Source organism: Oncorhynchus kisutch, linkage group LG15 (genome assembly GCF_002021735.2).
Source record: "Oncorhynchus kisutch isolate 150728-3 linkage group LG15, Okis_V2, whole genome shotgun sequence".
Lineage (NCBI taxonomy): Eukaryota > Metazoa > Chordata > Actinopteri > Salmoniformes > Salmonidae > Oncorhynchus > Oncorhynchus kisutch.
In genome coordinates this window covers 26,169,483-26,186,356 of record NC_034188.2, presented here as the reverse complement: position 1 = coordinate 26,186,356, position 16,874 = coordinate 26,169,483, and the positions used below count along the sequence as shown (strand labels likewise).

Genomic DNA, 16,874 nt, shown 5'->3' with positions numbered 1-16,874 from the left:
TGTTGATCAAACAAATACCCATCACATTTCTCCCCCTTTCGGTCTCTTTTACCATTTAAAACTTGCAGTGATTTGCCGTCATTTACTCAGGCCTGCCTAACTGAGGATAAACACATTTTTCTCCTCCCAGAGAGCTCAAATAAATCAATTCCTATTAGTCTGGGCAGGAGAAGGAAAGGTCCCCTGACCCATATATTCCTATAACAGCCTCTCTGCTCTGCTCTCCTCTGCTGATGGAATGACATTCTATTGGCCTGAGAGATTACAGCACTGTCCCCTAAAGCAGCAATGTGGATGTGCCATGTCCTGCCTCATAAAAAAGATAATCTGTTCTGTAAACATTGGTTTGTTACACGAAAACCCACACTAGTACGAAAAGGTGAAGAATAAGAGCGATGAGCAGCTATTTCTTCATTTTGATCACGCGCCGGACATGCATTTGAGGTTCACTTGATTAGGTTCACTTGATTGGCTCCACTTGATTGGCTCCACTTGAATGGCTCCACTTGATTGGCTCTACTTCATTGGCTTTTAGATTTGATCCATAGGTGTTTCTAGCACCATGCCCTGAACTTTGACTTGGAGAGAGGCAAGGTGAACTAAATTGGTGATCCAAACAGTTTTTGTAGGTAGGCTATGGGTCTATGTCTGAATTATAACATGTATTCTTATGTTTCTAAATAGTATATTTTCTTCAAATGCATCTATTTGCAGACTCTTCAAGCAGTAGTTTATATTTTTAACTGCTTTCTTATCAAACACCTCTCACACATAGTGATATGCAAATACATTGTAATTCAGTCCCAAGCGCTTTTTCTCCGGAAGATGGTGGCCTTCAGCGGGCTCTGCCGAAGTCTCTCTTGGCTGGCGAAGAGAACTGCTCAGTACAAGTTTGGGAAACTGAACACCTACAACGATACCTGTCCACCAACTCAAATAAAGGTATGCCTAGTTGTAGAAAGACTCAAACAACTCGTTGGAATTTTTGGAAATAAATTAGACTATTTTCTTCCGGAAATATTTACTTTGAGTAGCCTATTGAATGTTTTAATCTTTGACTGGATGTGCCTTTATCCACTGGCAATTATAGGGCTGGCTGGTGACAATGCTGACAATGCTATCTCTAATGGGGTGGGAAGCGCAGTCACAGTTCTTGTGGTTGGATCCACAACCTGTTCTCATAATGCACTGTTGGTGCTATATCAGGTAGCCATATTTGCTCTGGTGAGTTTTCACCTAAGTTAAGTCTCACAGCCTACACTGTCTAGTCTGAAATACAGTAGGACAGGAACACAAGCACACCACCAACATCAGAGAGTTTCTCAAGAGCCAAGATGAAAGCCGTTTGATCACTGTAACCCTGCTTCCCCTTTTGCGGCCCATTGCCACAGCAACCCTTCCTTTCAGACAGGAAATGATAGGGAGTCCTGAATGAGGAGGACCTAAGTGTGTCAGTGCAGGGTGGATCACTTCGCTGTGACACCTTCAATGGGTGTGCATAATTTTGGATTCCCACCGGTACTTCAGCTATGTCTAAGAACATAAAGACTCTGGGTGTTCCTGGTGTTGGTCACATGGTAAGTTGTCTGTTTCTCTGTAGACTTTGGTTGAATTCAGTGAGGTGTAATGTTACATACTGTTCAGATAGACATATATCATGTGAACAGACATGCATCTCTGCCATGTATAGTAGGAGTCAGCTCAACAAAATTCTATCTGCGTTGTTCAAAACGTTGAGTCCTTCTGGATTGTTCTCCACTGCCCTATCTAGAGCTGGCCTCAAGTCAAGATTCCTTCTGGGTCACCTAAGGATCTATTGGCAATGTGCATGCCCCACCCAGTTTTTTCAGTTTTTTTTCAGCCATCTATTTCCTGTGTTTGAGGGGTGCAAAATGTATTTGACACAAATCTTGTAGGATTGATTCCTTATATTTTACTCCTGCAACTCTTCCATACTCTTTGTGCCATTTTTTTTTTTCTTCTAAGGTTTAATTTATTTTTTGCTTAAAATTATATACCCAAGTCTAACTGCCTGTAGCCCAGGCCCTGAAGCAAGGATATGCATATTCTTGGTATCATTTGAAAGGAAACATTTTGAAGTTTATGGAAATGTGAATGGAATGTATTAGAATATAACACAATAGATCTGGTGAAAGACAATACAAAGAAAAAAAACAACTGTTCTTTTGTACAAAATCTTTGAAATGCAAGGGCGAGGCCATAATGTATTATTCCAGCCCAGGTGCGGTTTGACTTTGGCCACTAGATGGCAGCAGTGCATGTGTAACGTTTTAGCCTGATCCAATGAACCACTGCATTTCTGTTCAAAATTTGGAATCGAGACTGCCTAATTTGTTTTAATTACTTCATGTTCAAAATTGTGCATCCTCAAACAATAGCATGGTATTATTTCACTGTAATAGCTACTGTAAATTGGACATCACAGCTTAAATTCTTTAAAATCTAACTTTCTGCCAATATCGGATATTTCTATGTTCTTGTTACTTACAACCTCATGCTAATCGCGGTAGCTCAACAGTCCCGTGGAAGGGACACTGAACCCGACGTTACAACTGTGGAAGTGTTTAATGACCTGTCTGTGCGTAATGCCTGAAATGGGATACATTGTCTTGTCTTTGAATCTCTAAGAACGCTAAAGCTTTGATGGGGATTTAATGCATCAACCTTGACACTTACATCACAAAGAGCTCCTTTGATGGATGTTCATTTTTTTATGCAATTGAAGTCATTTTATGCAGTTGCAATGTTTACAAATGCGTTGAAATGAAAGCAACTTCTGAAAATGAACACTCATTAGTGCTTTATGTCTGATCTCACAAATAATGTGAAGTATGTAATCTCGAGCAAGTTTATTTATTATTATTTTTTTTAAATGTAATGGGGTATCCTGATATTTACACACTTGGTAAATTCTACAACAGAACGCGACAACTGTAATTAACGAGGAAGTATAGACGGTGCAGGTAGGCCTAGGTGATGGGTGGTTGCAGCTCTGTTTCTCTTTTGTTAATTTATATAGGTAAATACACCCAGTGTATTTATGCAAATGACGCAACATATTTTAACAAAATACCTGATACAATGTATGAGTGCGTTCGCAAAAAAAAGACTGACATTTGACAAATTGAAACCTTAATTCCCCCCCAAATTACTGAACTCCATCGGTCTGTGCCAGAAATGTTTTATGTGCTATAATTCAGTCAACATCTGGATTATAAACATTCTAAAAGTTTGGAGTATTTTCATCCATTCTCCAACTGTTGACTTTATTAGAATTTGTTTTTAAAACATTTTAATAATTGCTATTTCCATAGAAGATTAGCACAAGCCTGTTGGTGATCAGGCTTTATCCTGCTTTTAAAGGGTTTCCTGACATTTGTGCTCCGCTATCAACGGAGAAAAGGGCTATGCTTAAAACTGCTGTTTCTGTTTGAGTAATGCCTTTCAGGCGAAGACCATGTGATTTTTATTATTAACTATGAAGCTGCTGCCAAGTAGACTGGGGTGTGATACCAAAGCTGCTACAAGACAATGTTGGCTGTTAGTGAAACCGACTAGGCATCTAAGCCACTGTCAAAGTATACAGACATTGTTTACAGATTGCCCTCAGCGATATCACATCCAATCTCTATGGCATGTGGTGGTGTCCCCACCCGTCCCTCTGCCTCTGTGGCGCAATCACTGATGACTGAGTCACACAACACTGGGTGGTGATGTCAGGGAAATGACTCATATCCTCAGGAGGCTGTTGAGACATCTTAAGTGAGTCCGGGTGGATACGAGGAGTGGCGTGATTGGAGTGCCCACGCTCAAAGAAATGCATGCTTATGGTGGTCTCGTGGAAGGACGCATCTTGTCATTTGCAGCGTCACTATTGTACCCAACACAGTGAGTTTTCAAGGATCTTGTCTTTCATCAGGGACCTTATTCATAAAGTGTCTCAGAGTACGAATGCTGATCTAGGACTAGTTAACTTCGGATCTTAATAAGACATGGACAGAGTGGACCTGATCCTAGATCAGCACTCCTACTCTAAGATGCTTTATGAACACCTCCCCATAACCAGAACACTCCTAGTGTACTCATAAAGTTATGTTTCCTCATCTTAGCAGTTAGCACCTTATGCATGAGGCTGTAGGGTTTGCTTAGGTCCATCTAGTGTGCTCTGAAATGTAGAATGTCTGCTTGTCTTTTGTTTGCATTCAGTACAGCATGCACATTCCTGTCCCGAATTCACCTTTCCTTGGGAAAGAACATGACGTCTAAGCTGAAAAAAACAAACATTCTCTGTCCTGAAAGCTGAATGAGAGCAGTACAGTGACACCCACTCTTCCTGTGTGAGCTGGGGCCTTGCCTGCTTGAGTGTTCTAACGTAGAGGAGAGCTGTCAGATCGAAGACATGCAGCTGTTTGTCTTCACTATCACTTCCTGATGCCGCATTGGTGTGTTTTTGTCCTTCATTCACTGCCTGAGATTTCTCATTGTCAATACCTGGTTGAGTGATTGTTCCTGTTTTGAATGGTATTCTGGTCTATAACATTGGTCTGTATTTCTATTCCACGAAGTTGGTCTCCACTTTTACATTACTGACTTTAGATTTTAACGTCTGTGGAACTGTTGTATTGATGGATCATGTGATATTGTATTTGACTGAGACTGACACACTTTCCCCTTGTCTCTGCAGAGCCAGGCAGTGTCAGATGGCGGTAAGCCTGTGTGTTTGTGCCTGTCTGTCAGAGCTGTTTCTCAAATATGAGCATGCCTGTGCGTGTAGTAGTGTCAGTCTGCTTCCCTGAGGCTTCAGGGTGTGGATGGGTTTTATTAGTGTGTGTGATTTTTCTCAGAGCTGAACATGTCTGGTCGTGGCTGTGGGGGCAGTTGTACCAGTCTGCCAGAGGCCCAAGGGGGAGACGCCCAGGCCAGCAGTGTCGTCAGCTGGGCTGTGTCCTTCGAGACGCTATTGGAAGACCCCATGGGAGTATGCTACTTCAAGGTGAGCCACACGCACTCAGCTTCAGAAATCATTGCTTTTAATTGAGAACAATGATTGCTTTGTCGCCACTCAGCAAATGCAAAACATGTTTTTCTCAGAGTAAAGCAACGGGAGGAGTCATACAGCAGGGATTTAATAAAAAATGACATTTATTAGCACTAGAATCAGTCTTATTTGTTGGTCGGGTGTTAAGTGTGGTTTAGCGGGTCATTGTTTTGGGGAACTCATGAATCAACTTTCACCTCCTGAGCCCATTGGTGGAGTTGCAGCGATGAAACAAGTTCATAATTGGGGAGAGAAAGGGGTAAAAAAAAAGTTGAAATACCTGCTAGCTGAGCTCTACTGTTCAGATAAAAAATAAAAAACGCAAGCCTATTTAACAATAACCTATTTAAAACAGTTGTGTACCGAGGTTTCTGCAGTAGGCTATAGGCCCAATGCATTATCCCTGCGTCTTGGCAGGGCAATTCAAGCATAGCCAATGTTATTCTCAGACAAGTAACCATTTCTAAACTTGAGGTTTATGATCACACTGGTAACAGATCACTTATATTATTTGCGCCACAGCTGAGTAAGCATACATTGAAATAATTGTTATTTTACTGAACTGATGCCTGTATCTGATTGGCTAGCCATAGACCTATAGGTGCATTTGATTTACTCTCTGGGCCTGCGGGATATGGCAGCGGTACAGCGACGCTTGATCATAACTCACAAATACTATTCCAGGTTGTACAGCTAAATATTTTGGAGCATACGGTCATCTTTTAAATGTTATTTAGTGAATAGGTCATCTGTTGATCAGATCTGATGGGCGCTGTATGGTAGGTCATCTGTTCATCAGGTCTATGTTGTCACGCAGGCCTTCCTGAGGTCAGAGGTGAGTGCGGAGAATATCCTGTTCTATCAGGCCTGTGAGAAGTACCGGGAGATTCCACCCACCCGGATGAAAGAGGTATGGGCTTATTCTTGTCTTCTCTTAACCTCTAGTGACTCCCCATCCCGCATGCGGGAACGTAATCATCGCCTGACACTAATTAGCATAACGCAACGGACATAAATATTCCTATTCATGAAAATCACAAATGAAATATATTGACACAGCTTAGCCTTTTGTTAATCACCCTGTCATCTCAGATTTTCAAAATGTGCTTTACGGCCAAAGCTAGACAAGCATTTGTGTAAGTTTATCGATAGCCTAGCCTAGCATAGCATTTTGTCCAGCTAGCAGCAGGTAACTTGGTCACGGAAATCAGAAAAGCAATCAAATTAAATCGTTTACCTTTGAGCTTCGGATGTTTTCACTCACGAGACTCCCAGTTAGATAGCAAATGTTCCTTTTTTTCAAAAATATGGTTTTTGGAGGCGACGGAAATTGCAGTCATGAAAACGGCGAAACATATATTCCAAATTAGCTCCATAATATCGACGGAAACATGGCAAACGTTGTTTATAATCAATCCTCAAGGTGTTTTTCAAATATCTATTCGATAATATATCCGACGGGACAATTCGTTTTTCAGTAGGACCGATTGGAGTAATGGCTACCTCTGTATTTTACGCGAGAATCTCTCTGGGAGCATCAGGTGACCACTTGCGCAATGTAGCCGCTTATGGGTATTCAACATAAATGCGTAAAACTACGTCACAATGCTGTAGACACCTTCGGGAATACGGAGAAAGGGTAATCTGGTTGATAGCCCATTCACTGCTCAATAGGGACACATTGGAACGCAGCGCTTTCAAAACATGAGGCACTTCCGGATTGGATTTTTCCAGGCTTTTGCCTGCAACATCAGTTCTGTCATACTCACAGACAATATTTTTACAGTTTTGGAAACTTTAGTGTTTTCTATCCTTAGCTGTCAATTATATGCATATTCTAGCATCTTGTCCTGACAAAATATCCTGTTTACTACGGGAATGTTTTTTCCAAAAATGAAAATACTGCCCCCTAGTCACAACAGGTAACTGAACGTTAACAGTTGAATAGATGTGTTACAGTAGGGACTGAGGAAGGAGAGTTGTGTGTGTCTGTTTGAACCATATTGTGGAGCTGGACTGATGTATCACTGGTAATGGCCCTATTCCCTATATGGTGCACTACTTCTGATAGTGTACTACTTTTGACCAGGGCCCTAAATGGGGTATAGGGTGTCACTTGGGACTCGTCTTATTCCCATAGTTAAGTGAGGAGGCTCATGCCATCTTCCAGACATACCTGTCTGACCACGCTCCCTACGCTGTGAACATCGACGACACGGCTCGCGTGGAGGAGAAGGACCTGCTGAAGCCTACAGCTGAAATGTTTGACAAGGCCCAGAAACAGGTCAGCTCTGCTGCCATCTGCCTGCCGCATACACAGCTCACACAGACCAGCTAGCCCATGTTATACGCTTGGAATTCAGTTTTGTTTGAAGGCGATCGATGGAGAACACCTCAAACTCATGACCAACTCTAGTGTAATAGTGTGGAAATTCCAGTGCCATTCCAGTAACTGGTGTCTGTTTGTCCCTCCCTGAATCAGATTTTAAAGTTGATGAAGATGGATAGCTACAGGCGCTTTGTCCGCTCCCCTCTTTACCAGAAGTGTACCCTGGCCAGTGTGGAGGGCAGGCCACTACCCAACATCCCCGCTGAACCTACCAGCACAGGATCATGGGAGAACATGGCCACCTTTAGCCGCTCCCTCAATGACAACAAGAAGGTGGGATGGATGGACTTCAACAATGACTATGAAAGCAACGTTTTGACCGTTAATGAGGACCACTTAAATTTTTCAATTTGGATGTGTGTGGTTGTGTAATAGCTTGTAACCTGTGTTCAGCAGAGGGATAAGCAGCGGGAGAAGAGGGGATCGTGGGGAGGTAGGCTTCCCCTCAGCCATAAACCTCTTGTCTAACTCTCTGTGATATTCTCTAGTTTATGTTTACCCTCTGTCTGTTTCTCTCTCCTCCCCCGTCACTCTCCCCTCTCAGTAGACTTGTCATACACTAAGGTGAATGTGTCTCGTAAGGACTATCGGATGTCCAACAGCAGTGTAGAGGTAAATTCATCATACTTGGTCATGTGGGAGGAGATTAGTTTAAAAAAAAATGTATGTATGACTTGGAAGATTAAGTATAACCATTCATTCTCAACCCTCCCTTCTCTCCTCTTACTCCCCTCTCCCTCACTCCTCACCCACTCTCCTCCTACTACACCCCTCCACCCTTATCTCTTCCTGTTCCCCTCTCTCCATCACTACCTCTACTGCTCCCCTTTCTCCCTCTCTACCTGCTCCCCTTTCTCCCTCACTTCCTTTCCATCTTTCTCCCTGACTTCTTGTCTAGAATGGTCGCTCTGGTCCCTCAGACCAGGGGCAGGGTGATGGTTGCGGTAGTGTGGAGGGAGGTTACTGCTGTGTCTACCTGCCTGATGGCAGTGCATCCCTGGCCCCCATACGGCCCGGCCTCACCCTCAGAGAAATGCTGTCTGGCCTCTGTGAGAAGAGAGGCTTCCCCCTCAAAGACATCATTATCTACCTCCATGGAAAGGACAGGGTGAGCCAAAATGGGAATTGTCTTCCAGCCAGAGGTTTAAATGGTGTCAACAATGCTCACTTCACCTCTCAACATCCTAAATGACAGTTACCCATGTCCTCCTATAGAAGCCCTTATCTCTGGAGCAGGACTGCTCAATACTGAGGCACCAGCAAGTCTCCCTGGAGCTGAGGGTGACTTTTGCGTGAGTCATCTGTCACTTCCTCTTTCTGTCTTACTGACCCTCAGTGCTTGTGTGCTGTGTTGATGTGTGTTTGTGTGTTTCAGGTTGGAGGTGGTGTTCACTGGTAAGACAGTGGGCATCATGGTGAAGTCCAGTAAGACTCTACAGGATGCCCTGTCTGTGGTACTACAGAAACACCAACTCGCATCACACCAGGCCCGGGTCACCATGGTGGGTGTGTATGGACGTGTTTACCTGTACTTGTAGGGGCGAGAAGTCCCCATGAATGGTAAAACACATTTGACCAACAGGGTACATTTTGTTCATCCCCTTAAGGTCAAATGCTATTTCTAGGGGGTTTAGTGTTAGGGAAAATAAGATTTTGAGTGTGAGAGGTTCGTGTAAACATATCCTGTTTTGCAGAGTGGGAGTGATGTGCCACTGAGCATGAGCACTAGTGTGTTCAAACTGGCTAATAAGAAGCTGCAGCTGGACAAAGGTGAATACATACAGATTAGCACACATGTTAACTAGTGATTTGTCCCGCTGGTTGCCAGGACCGGGCATTGTTCTGGTGTTGTGTATCCTAACTGGTGTTCCAGACCTTTTTTAAACTCTGTAACCACAACTGCCTTCACTTTGGATAAGTGGTCACTCCCTGAGGACTACTCATTACTGGGAGATACTTGGTTGTGTGTCATGTTTTATTCTTCTCTGTGACACTTGGGATTTTCCCAGGTATCAAACCCCATAATTTGTACAGTAGCCTATCTATAACTTACTACTGTCTTGTCATTCCAGTTGGCAGTCCCAGGATCAGTGGCCAAACTCCAGTCGCACAGGTGAGTCTGTTGACAGGTGCACTGTTGACAACCAGTTTGTTTGGGAGTCCAAAGCTTAAAGTAAAATGTGTGTGGTGTTCTAAACACTTTTCAGGAGAGCGGTAGATCTCCAGTAGGCCCAGAGGTCCATGTGTCTCCTCAGGCAGACGGACCCGGAGCCAAGCCCAGGGTCAGGAAAAACCATGAGATGGAGGGTAAGAGTCAGAACCATGGGGTCATGGCTTATTTACTGCACCTGTCACCGGACTAAACCCTATAGACTACCTAGTAGCTGTAATGGGACTAAACCCTATAGACTACCTAGTAGCTGTAATGGGACTAAACCCTATAGATGACCTAGTAGCTGTAATGGGACTAAACCCTATAGACTACCTAGTAGCTGTAATGGGACTAAACCCTATAGACGACCTAGTAGCTGTAATGGGACTAAACCCTATAGATGACCTAGTAGCTGTAATGGCACTAAACCCTATAGATGACCTAGTAGCTGTAATGGGACTAAAACCTATAGATGACCTAGTAGCTGTTAGCCCTAGTCTGAGAAACTTCATGTATTTCTCTTTCTCCTTGCCTCCTCCCTCCCGTCTCTCAGTGATGATAGAGCTGTTGTCCAGGGCCCAGGCCTGTAGGGTGGATGACCAGAGAGGCCTGCTGACCAAGGAACACCTGGAGCTGCCCCAGTTCCTCCTGAAACCACCTGTCCACGACCAGGAGACTCAACAGGGGGAGGCTGGAGAGGTGACAGGGGGATGGAGCACCCACAGACACTGAGGAGTCAGAGAACCATCCCAACTCTACTCCCACCCCTGTTGGAGTCTGTCACTCATCAGGTTCCAAATGCACAGGCTCACAGGAAACGTGTGTGTGGGGGGGGGGGGTTTAAAATTTAAACAAACTGTATACATGAAGAACCCAACTATTAAGAGGGCAATAGTCTAGCACATTTGCCTATGATTGTCTAAGCTCTGAGGCATGTCTTATCATACTTTTGTACAAAATGTAATGAAATGCAGAGTATTTTATAGGTTCCATTTCCTGACTTCATTCATGAGGGTCTTGCATCTCTAAGTTGAACTTTATATTTAACTAAGCACTTTGAGTACATGTGATTTGAGATTTAACTGGTTTTATTTGAGCACTTTTCTCTTGTGAGTTTATTTAATTGACTATCTGGCATTTAATACTTTTGAGCACATTGTTTGCTGTGTTTGCACTTTGAATGCCAGGTCCTCTGTGATGGTCAATCCTTTGAATGCCAGGTCCTCTGTGATGGTCAATCCTTTGAATGCCAGGTCCTCTGTGATGGTCAATCCTTTGAATGCCAGGTCCTCTGTGATGGTCAATCCTTTGAATGCCAGGTCCTCTGTGATGGTCAATCCTTTGAATGCCAGGTCCTCTGTGATGAGAAATCCTTTGAATGCCAGGTCCTCTGTGATGGTCAATCCTTTGAATGCCAGGTCCTCTGTGATGGGCAATCCTTTGAATGCCAGGTCCTCTGTGATGAGAAATCCTTTGAATGCCAGCTCCTCTGTGATGGTCAAACCTTCTGTCTGTTATCAGAGTGCCATTCAGGGTCTAACTTCAGTATTAACTTACCTTTCAATTCATTGCACATGATTAAATCAGGTATCATTGATCTATGTACCTCTAGCTGACTGGTTACACTCATGTCCGTCAGTGTAATGTCTCAAGGACAGACTACGCGCATCCAATGTAATTACACACTATTTTAGTTCTCTGATCTGAGTGACGTCATCTGAATTCAACATGCCACTTGGACTGCACTGTGATTGGTTCGTCACCTGTTTAGGAGCCAATCGCAGCTTGGCTTCATCTCCATAAACTTGTTGCTTGACGGTGCCCCTCTGAAGCCACTTCCCTTTTATGGGGTGTGTGTCTCTGGATGGGAATAGTGTGAAATAGTTTTGAAAGCATTAGTTATTACACTTCATTTTTGTTCAGTCAAAGAAAGACCATCCTTCAGAGAAATGTAAAAGTTAATGGAGTAGTGACTTCACCTTTTTATATTAAACACACCGGACTGATCAGAGGATGCACATCTAGTGGTTTGCAATCTGTAATTTTCCTCCGGCGATTTCTGGACGTGTTCAGTCATCGGTGCTCTGTGTACTCTCATCCTGTCTGTTTTATCTCTCTCTCGGATGATGCTTAGCTGTAATTGATGCTGTCAGCTATCTAGACCAAATTGCCTTATCTCATGTAGACCCACATGTAGTGCCATAAGACCAGGCAGGGGACAAGGTAAGCGTGGTGGGTGTGAGCGCTTTGTCATTTGAAAATGGTACTCACTGTAGTTAAAATGTGTTCCATATTTGCGGTAATGTACATTATCCCGGTCTATGTATGTGTAGAATATAAATCGGGTTGTGGCATATTTGTCCTACCTCTTAACTCGATCCTTTTAATTTAACGGGTGCTGAGATACTCCGGCAGGCATTAGGCTATGCATTGGAATGCATGGCTTGTGTAAAACTAGACCCATCCATTAGACAGTAATGTCTTGTAGAAACAGTTGGTGAGTTAATGGCTATAGGCTCAACACAGCGGCAGGCTGTGTGCTTGGCCAGTGGGGGGTGGAGACTGTTCTATGGTAACACTGACATGGTGGCAACTGTAAGGAACTGATATCAGGATCGGGTGAGCAGTTTATGGCTGAGCTGTGACTAAATGCCAGGGAGAGTGAGGCAGCATTGATAACTCTTTCAGGATCCGTAGAAAGGGTGGATATAACTGTGTAGTAAAGCTGATGGCCAGTGATCATGTACTGTGTAGGACACGTCCTTGGAATCAGTGGGGTGGTTATGTGATTCTCATGACTTCGTATGTGTTCATAGGCTGTAATAGTGAATCTCTGATAGAATTGTCACCAGCACCGATGCTAGCTAGGGGGTGACACTCGGCCCTCCACGTTTCTGCTTGTCAGTTTCTTTTATTAGGTATGAATTGACTATGACATTGGGGAACTGCCTAATAGGTGTTTGGAACCACCTGAGTGACAGACCGAACTGTGGGGTTTTCTACCCACTCTAATACTCTGCTGCTGTAGCTAAATGACACCCAATGGGTTGTCTCAAGTGATAATGTGCCTCTGACAGTTACTACTTTGTGGAGGAGGGGTGTTAAATGTCCTTTTTTGGGCGGGGGGGGGGGGGTCGAATGAGTTTGAAAAGACCATGTGGTTGTGGGAATAATACTGAGGTAAATATCAGGTCATATCTGTGTAAGAGTGGCTGGCAGGCTGTCTTCAGTCAGAACAGCAGGTGGTGAATGCGTACTGTAGATTTGACCATGCAGCATCTATAACTGTTAAATGTGCCTACTCTGGCCTTGGCACACAGACTTGAGCCAACAGATGCTGTGTGGGTAGGCGCTGCATGGTCAATCCAAAATCTGCAGTTACGGTGATATAGCCTCAGGGCAACTTGTGCTTTGCTGAGCAGCACAGAGCTTTTGAGCAGAGCTGTTGTCAAAAAAGTTTGTTTATACAGGACCCCACCACCCCACCTACCGTTAACCAATCATTGTCAATACGGAGCCCTCAGCATTGTTACAATATTTCGGAGGCACACAACGGTGCTCAATTTGACCTCTGCATTCCTCCAGAGGCTCTACAATTGTCACACCACACTGTCCATACGAAGGCCCAGACCACATTTTTGGATCAAACACAAATGGTCTTTTTGTCACCACTATCGGTAGAGTGAAATATAATGGAAACACATTGAACTTTTGATTTTTATTCGGTACATGAACACCTACGTGGCAGAAGTAAATGTTGTGTGCACTACATCACGTACTGACTTAAAAAAAATATATATATATTTGGTAGAAACACCATCAGTCAGCCTGGGCTCAGACTAAACTTAACGTAGTAAATGTAAATCCAAGATGCTCAAATTAGTATATGATACATTTGGTGTGGTTACAAAAAACAGACAGTTACTTGAGGCAAAAACATATTTAGGATGATCTGGCTTATAACGCGTGTTTGAATTTCATGGAGATCTTTAGGATTTTAGTTAATTAGCATGTTAGCTAACCCTGACCTTAACCCCCTAACATCTAGCATAGCTAATGTTATCCCTGGGAAAATGCAGCAGAATTTAGAATATTTGCATGAATCTGTCGCCAATTGGATGGAAACCTAGCTACCCTTTTCTGTCTCATGGTGGGGGGAAGAAACTTGAGTTGTAGCCAGGGTGAATTATTTTTTATTTTTTGCTAATCTAGCTGAAGTCTGTGGGGACATTCCTCATGTTGTGTTTGTGTGCCTATGATGCTGTGTGGATAGTACACACACCTAAGTGTCCAATTTGGATCTGTCACCTTGGCTGTTACGGAGTCAGTCATGTGGACTAATCGATAGGCAGTGTTTTCTGAGTCGGTGTTCCACTGGGGCAACTTTATTCTACAGGTCCTCATTTTAAATAGCACTTCTATAACACAAGGGATTCTGGGATGAGGAGGAAAGAGTCCAGTCAGGCCTGAAATCAACATCTAGATCAATTGCCTCAGACTGACAGACTACCGCAGAACCACCTTTGAGGGAGAGATGCTCATGCCAGGAACTCTTTGTTGCGATACGTTACAGTATGATGCATTATACATTTCAATACTATGATGTACTATACATTGCCCCTTAAGAGTAATGAGGCATCAACTGTAGTGTGGCTCAGCGTATTGTGGCCCATGTATTTGTAAGGGTATACTAACTGTTCAAGCTGACGCAGGTGTTGGGGTGCAGCTCTTTGGGAAAAAAAAGTGTTAATCTATTGCTGGGCTAGGGATATGTTTTTATTTTATTAGACCAGATTAACGGTTAGATGCTGCATGGAACGGTACATGTGGTGATTGTGGCTAATGTTTGCCGTCATGGTAATAAGGAGTCAATTTATACCACCTCATCCATAGTTAATGAGATGGGGCTGAATCCTACAGGGAGCAGGAAGTTGGATTCTAAACCCTCATCCACAGGGTGCCTTCACCTATACAGGCTCAATCGCTTGTCACTCTACCACAGCATGATTTGAAAAACACCATTCACAGGACTAGACTCTGGTCTCCTATAGGGAAGAGGTCAGAGACCTGGCTGTGTGGTGCCAGGATAACAACCTCTCCCTCAACGTGATCGTAGCAAAGATGATTGTGAACTACAGGAAAAGGAGGACCAAGCACGCCCCCATTCTTATCGACAGGGCTGTAGTGGAGCAGGTTGTGGACACCATGGAACTTGAATATCTCATCACCAATAAACAATCATTGTCCAAACACACCAAGACGGCATGACAAAGGCTATTCCCCCTCAGACTGAGAAGATTTGGCATGGGTTCTCAGATCTTCAAAGCTGTACCATCGAGAGCATCCTGACCTGTTGCATCACTGCCTGGCAGCTGCTCGGAGTCCAACCGCAAAGCACTACAGCGGGTAATGCGTACTACCAGTACATCACCGGGGTCATGCTTCCTGGCATCCAGGACCTATATACCTGTCAGAGGAAGGCGCTAAAACTGGTCAAAGACTCCAGCAGTAGTCACTGTTCTCTCTGCTACCACATGGCAAGCACTACCGTTGCGCCAAGTCTAGGACCAAGACGCTTCTAAACAGCTTAAAGCCACACGTGAACATCTAATCAAATGGCTACCCAGACTATTTGCATTGCCCCCCCCCCCCTTCTCTGCTGCTGCTACTGCCTGTTTATTATCTATGCATAGTCAGGGTAACTCTACCTACATGTACATATTACCTTGACCAACCTGTGCCCCAGCACATTGACTATGTACTGGTACCCCCAGTACATAGACTTGCTACTGTTATTTTACTGCTGCTCTTTTTCTTCCAGTGAAGTGAGTACCAGCTTTTATTTGCATATCTTAATTGCCTTGTTGATTTAGGGTTTGTGAGTAGGCATTTCACTGTAAGGTCTATTCGGTGCCTGTGACCAAATAAAATCTGATTTGAATACTCTCCCTTGGTGAGTGTCGCCACTTGGTTCATTGACATATATGCACTAACGAGCTTATCCTCCGATTGGCCACAGGAGTTAAGTAATTTGTGTACAGCCAACCCTAGATTTGATATAATTGTGGACCTAACGGAGGATTGCGCAGCCATGGAGCACAAGATCAAAGATTGTTCCAGCCGTTTCATCGTAACTCCTGGCTGGCATTTGAACAGGCCACATAAATCCGGTTTCATTCAGCACTTGGCTGTGCTGCTGCCTCCAGGCTTTATTCACTGGTGTGATTCTGATTGAGCCACTCTCCCTGTATGTTATATCCCGTCTCTGTCTGTCTCTCTCTGTGTGTCTGTCTTCCCCCTCAAACAGTTGAAGAACAGGTCCAAATCCAGCCTACTAGGGGGGTGAGCAGCCTTCCCTTGCCTTATCCCTCTCCTTCTCCGTGACACATCTCTAACCTATTATCTATTTTGCCTCGCAGGAATCCCTTCCAGGTGGGCTGGACCTGGACAAAGTCTAGGTGTGTGTGGTTTGGAATCCTTATTTACTAACAGCATTACCCAAATCAATAGTCACTAATGCAAGATTTAATTGTTATTTTATACCGTGACGTCCCAAACTGTGTGCCCCTTTTTAGGAGGGCCCAGAAGGTTCTGAGACGCCCTTGTCCTCCACAGCGGAGCTGAAGTGACGACGGCTTGGCCCTGCAGGAATATCGGGCCATGAGCCTTCCATCTGCTCATTATTTATGCATACAGTCACTTGCCTTTCCACATTTACTTTAAAGCAAACACTGAGTTGGTGAGTAATTAGAGAAACACACAGGGGTACCTATGATGGTTCTGTACTTACCAAACTGAATGTGTATTCTTCACAATAAAGCTATTCTGTCGAGTGGCCCAGTCTTTTCCCTTAGAACTGATCAAAATACTGAAGATAATCACACCAATGTTTTATCAGTAAGAATTATGACATTTTCTGAGTTAAGCAAGAAAGTTTGTCAACATGGTTCACAAGAGGGACAAAGTTGGGCTGGGGAGAAGTGTAATTTTGTATTTTATTAGTCTCAGCGCTGTGTGTCTGTACAGTGGGGTCTAAAATTGAAGCCCTTGATAAAGATAAGCAATAATGACTACACTTGCCCTCAGAACAGCCGAGGTATGGACTCTTCAATGTCTCGAAAGCATTCCACAAGGATGCTGGCCCATGTTGACTCCAATGCTTCCCACAGTTGTGATGTGTTGGAAAATTCAGTGTGGCGAAACCCAGCAGCGTTGCAATTCTTAATGCAAACTAATGCGCCTGACACCTACTACCACACCACCAACACCTACTA

The 16,874-nt window shown here is 43.9% G+C and overlaps 1 protein-coding gene across 18 annotated transcripts; it reads left to right on the top strand.

Annotated features, from left to right (window-relative positions):
• The first annotated feature begins 518 nt into the window (after positions 1-518).
• LOC109905066 (regulator of G-protein signaling 14) lies at positions 519-16,435 on the top strand. 18 transcript variants are annotated; one of them, XM_031789924.1, is made up of 18 exons: positions 519-629; positions 826-942; positions 4,706-4,727; positions 4,866-5,014; positions 5,877-5,969; positions 7,200-7,343; positions 7,542-7,721; positions 7,842-7,881; positions 7,993-8,060; positions 8,347-8,556; positions 8,664-8,740; positions 8,824-8,950; positions 9,143-9,218; positions 9,521-9,561; positions 9,656-9,755; positions 10,154-10,299; positions 16,020-16,058; positions 16,176-16,435. In XM_031789924.1, exons 2-17 carry the CDS (start codon positions 826-828, stop codon positions 16,056-16,058), a joined length of 1,629 nt encoding a protein of 542 aa, XP_031645784.1. In that variant the 5' UTR covers positions 519-629; the 3' UTR covers positions 16,176-16,435. The 18 variants fall into 18 exon arrangements, with proteins under 18 accessions (XP_031645784.1, XP_031645787.1, XP_031645791.1 ...); XM_031789931.1 differs by having other exon boundaries at positions 534-629; positions 802-942; positions 7,845-7,881; positions 7,996-8,060; XM_031789925.1 differs by having other exon boundaries at positions 534-629; positions 802-942; positions 7,845-7,881.
• The last annotated feature ends 439 nt before the right edge of the window (positions 16,436-16,874 follow it).

What these genes read in the sequence shown, in the direction of transcription:
- LOC109905066 (XM_031789924.1), top strand. Translation starts at nt 826, where the DNA reads ATGGTGGCCTTCAGCGGGCTCTGCCGAAGTCTCTCTTGGCTGGCGAAG. An exon ending in GAAGCTGCAGCTGGACAAAG is followed by an intron (nt 9,219 to 9,520) that starts GTGAATACATAC and finishes TTGTCATTCCAG; the next exon opens with TTGGCAGTCCCAGGATCAGT. An exon ending in GAAAAACCATGAGATGGAGG is followed by an intron (nt 9,756 to 10,153) that starts GTAAGAGTCAGA and finishes CCCGTCTCTCAG; the next exon opens with TGATGATAGAGCTGTTGTCC.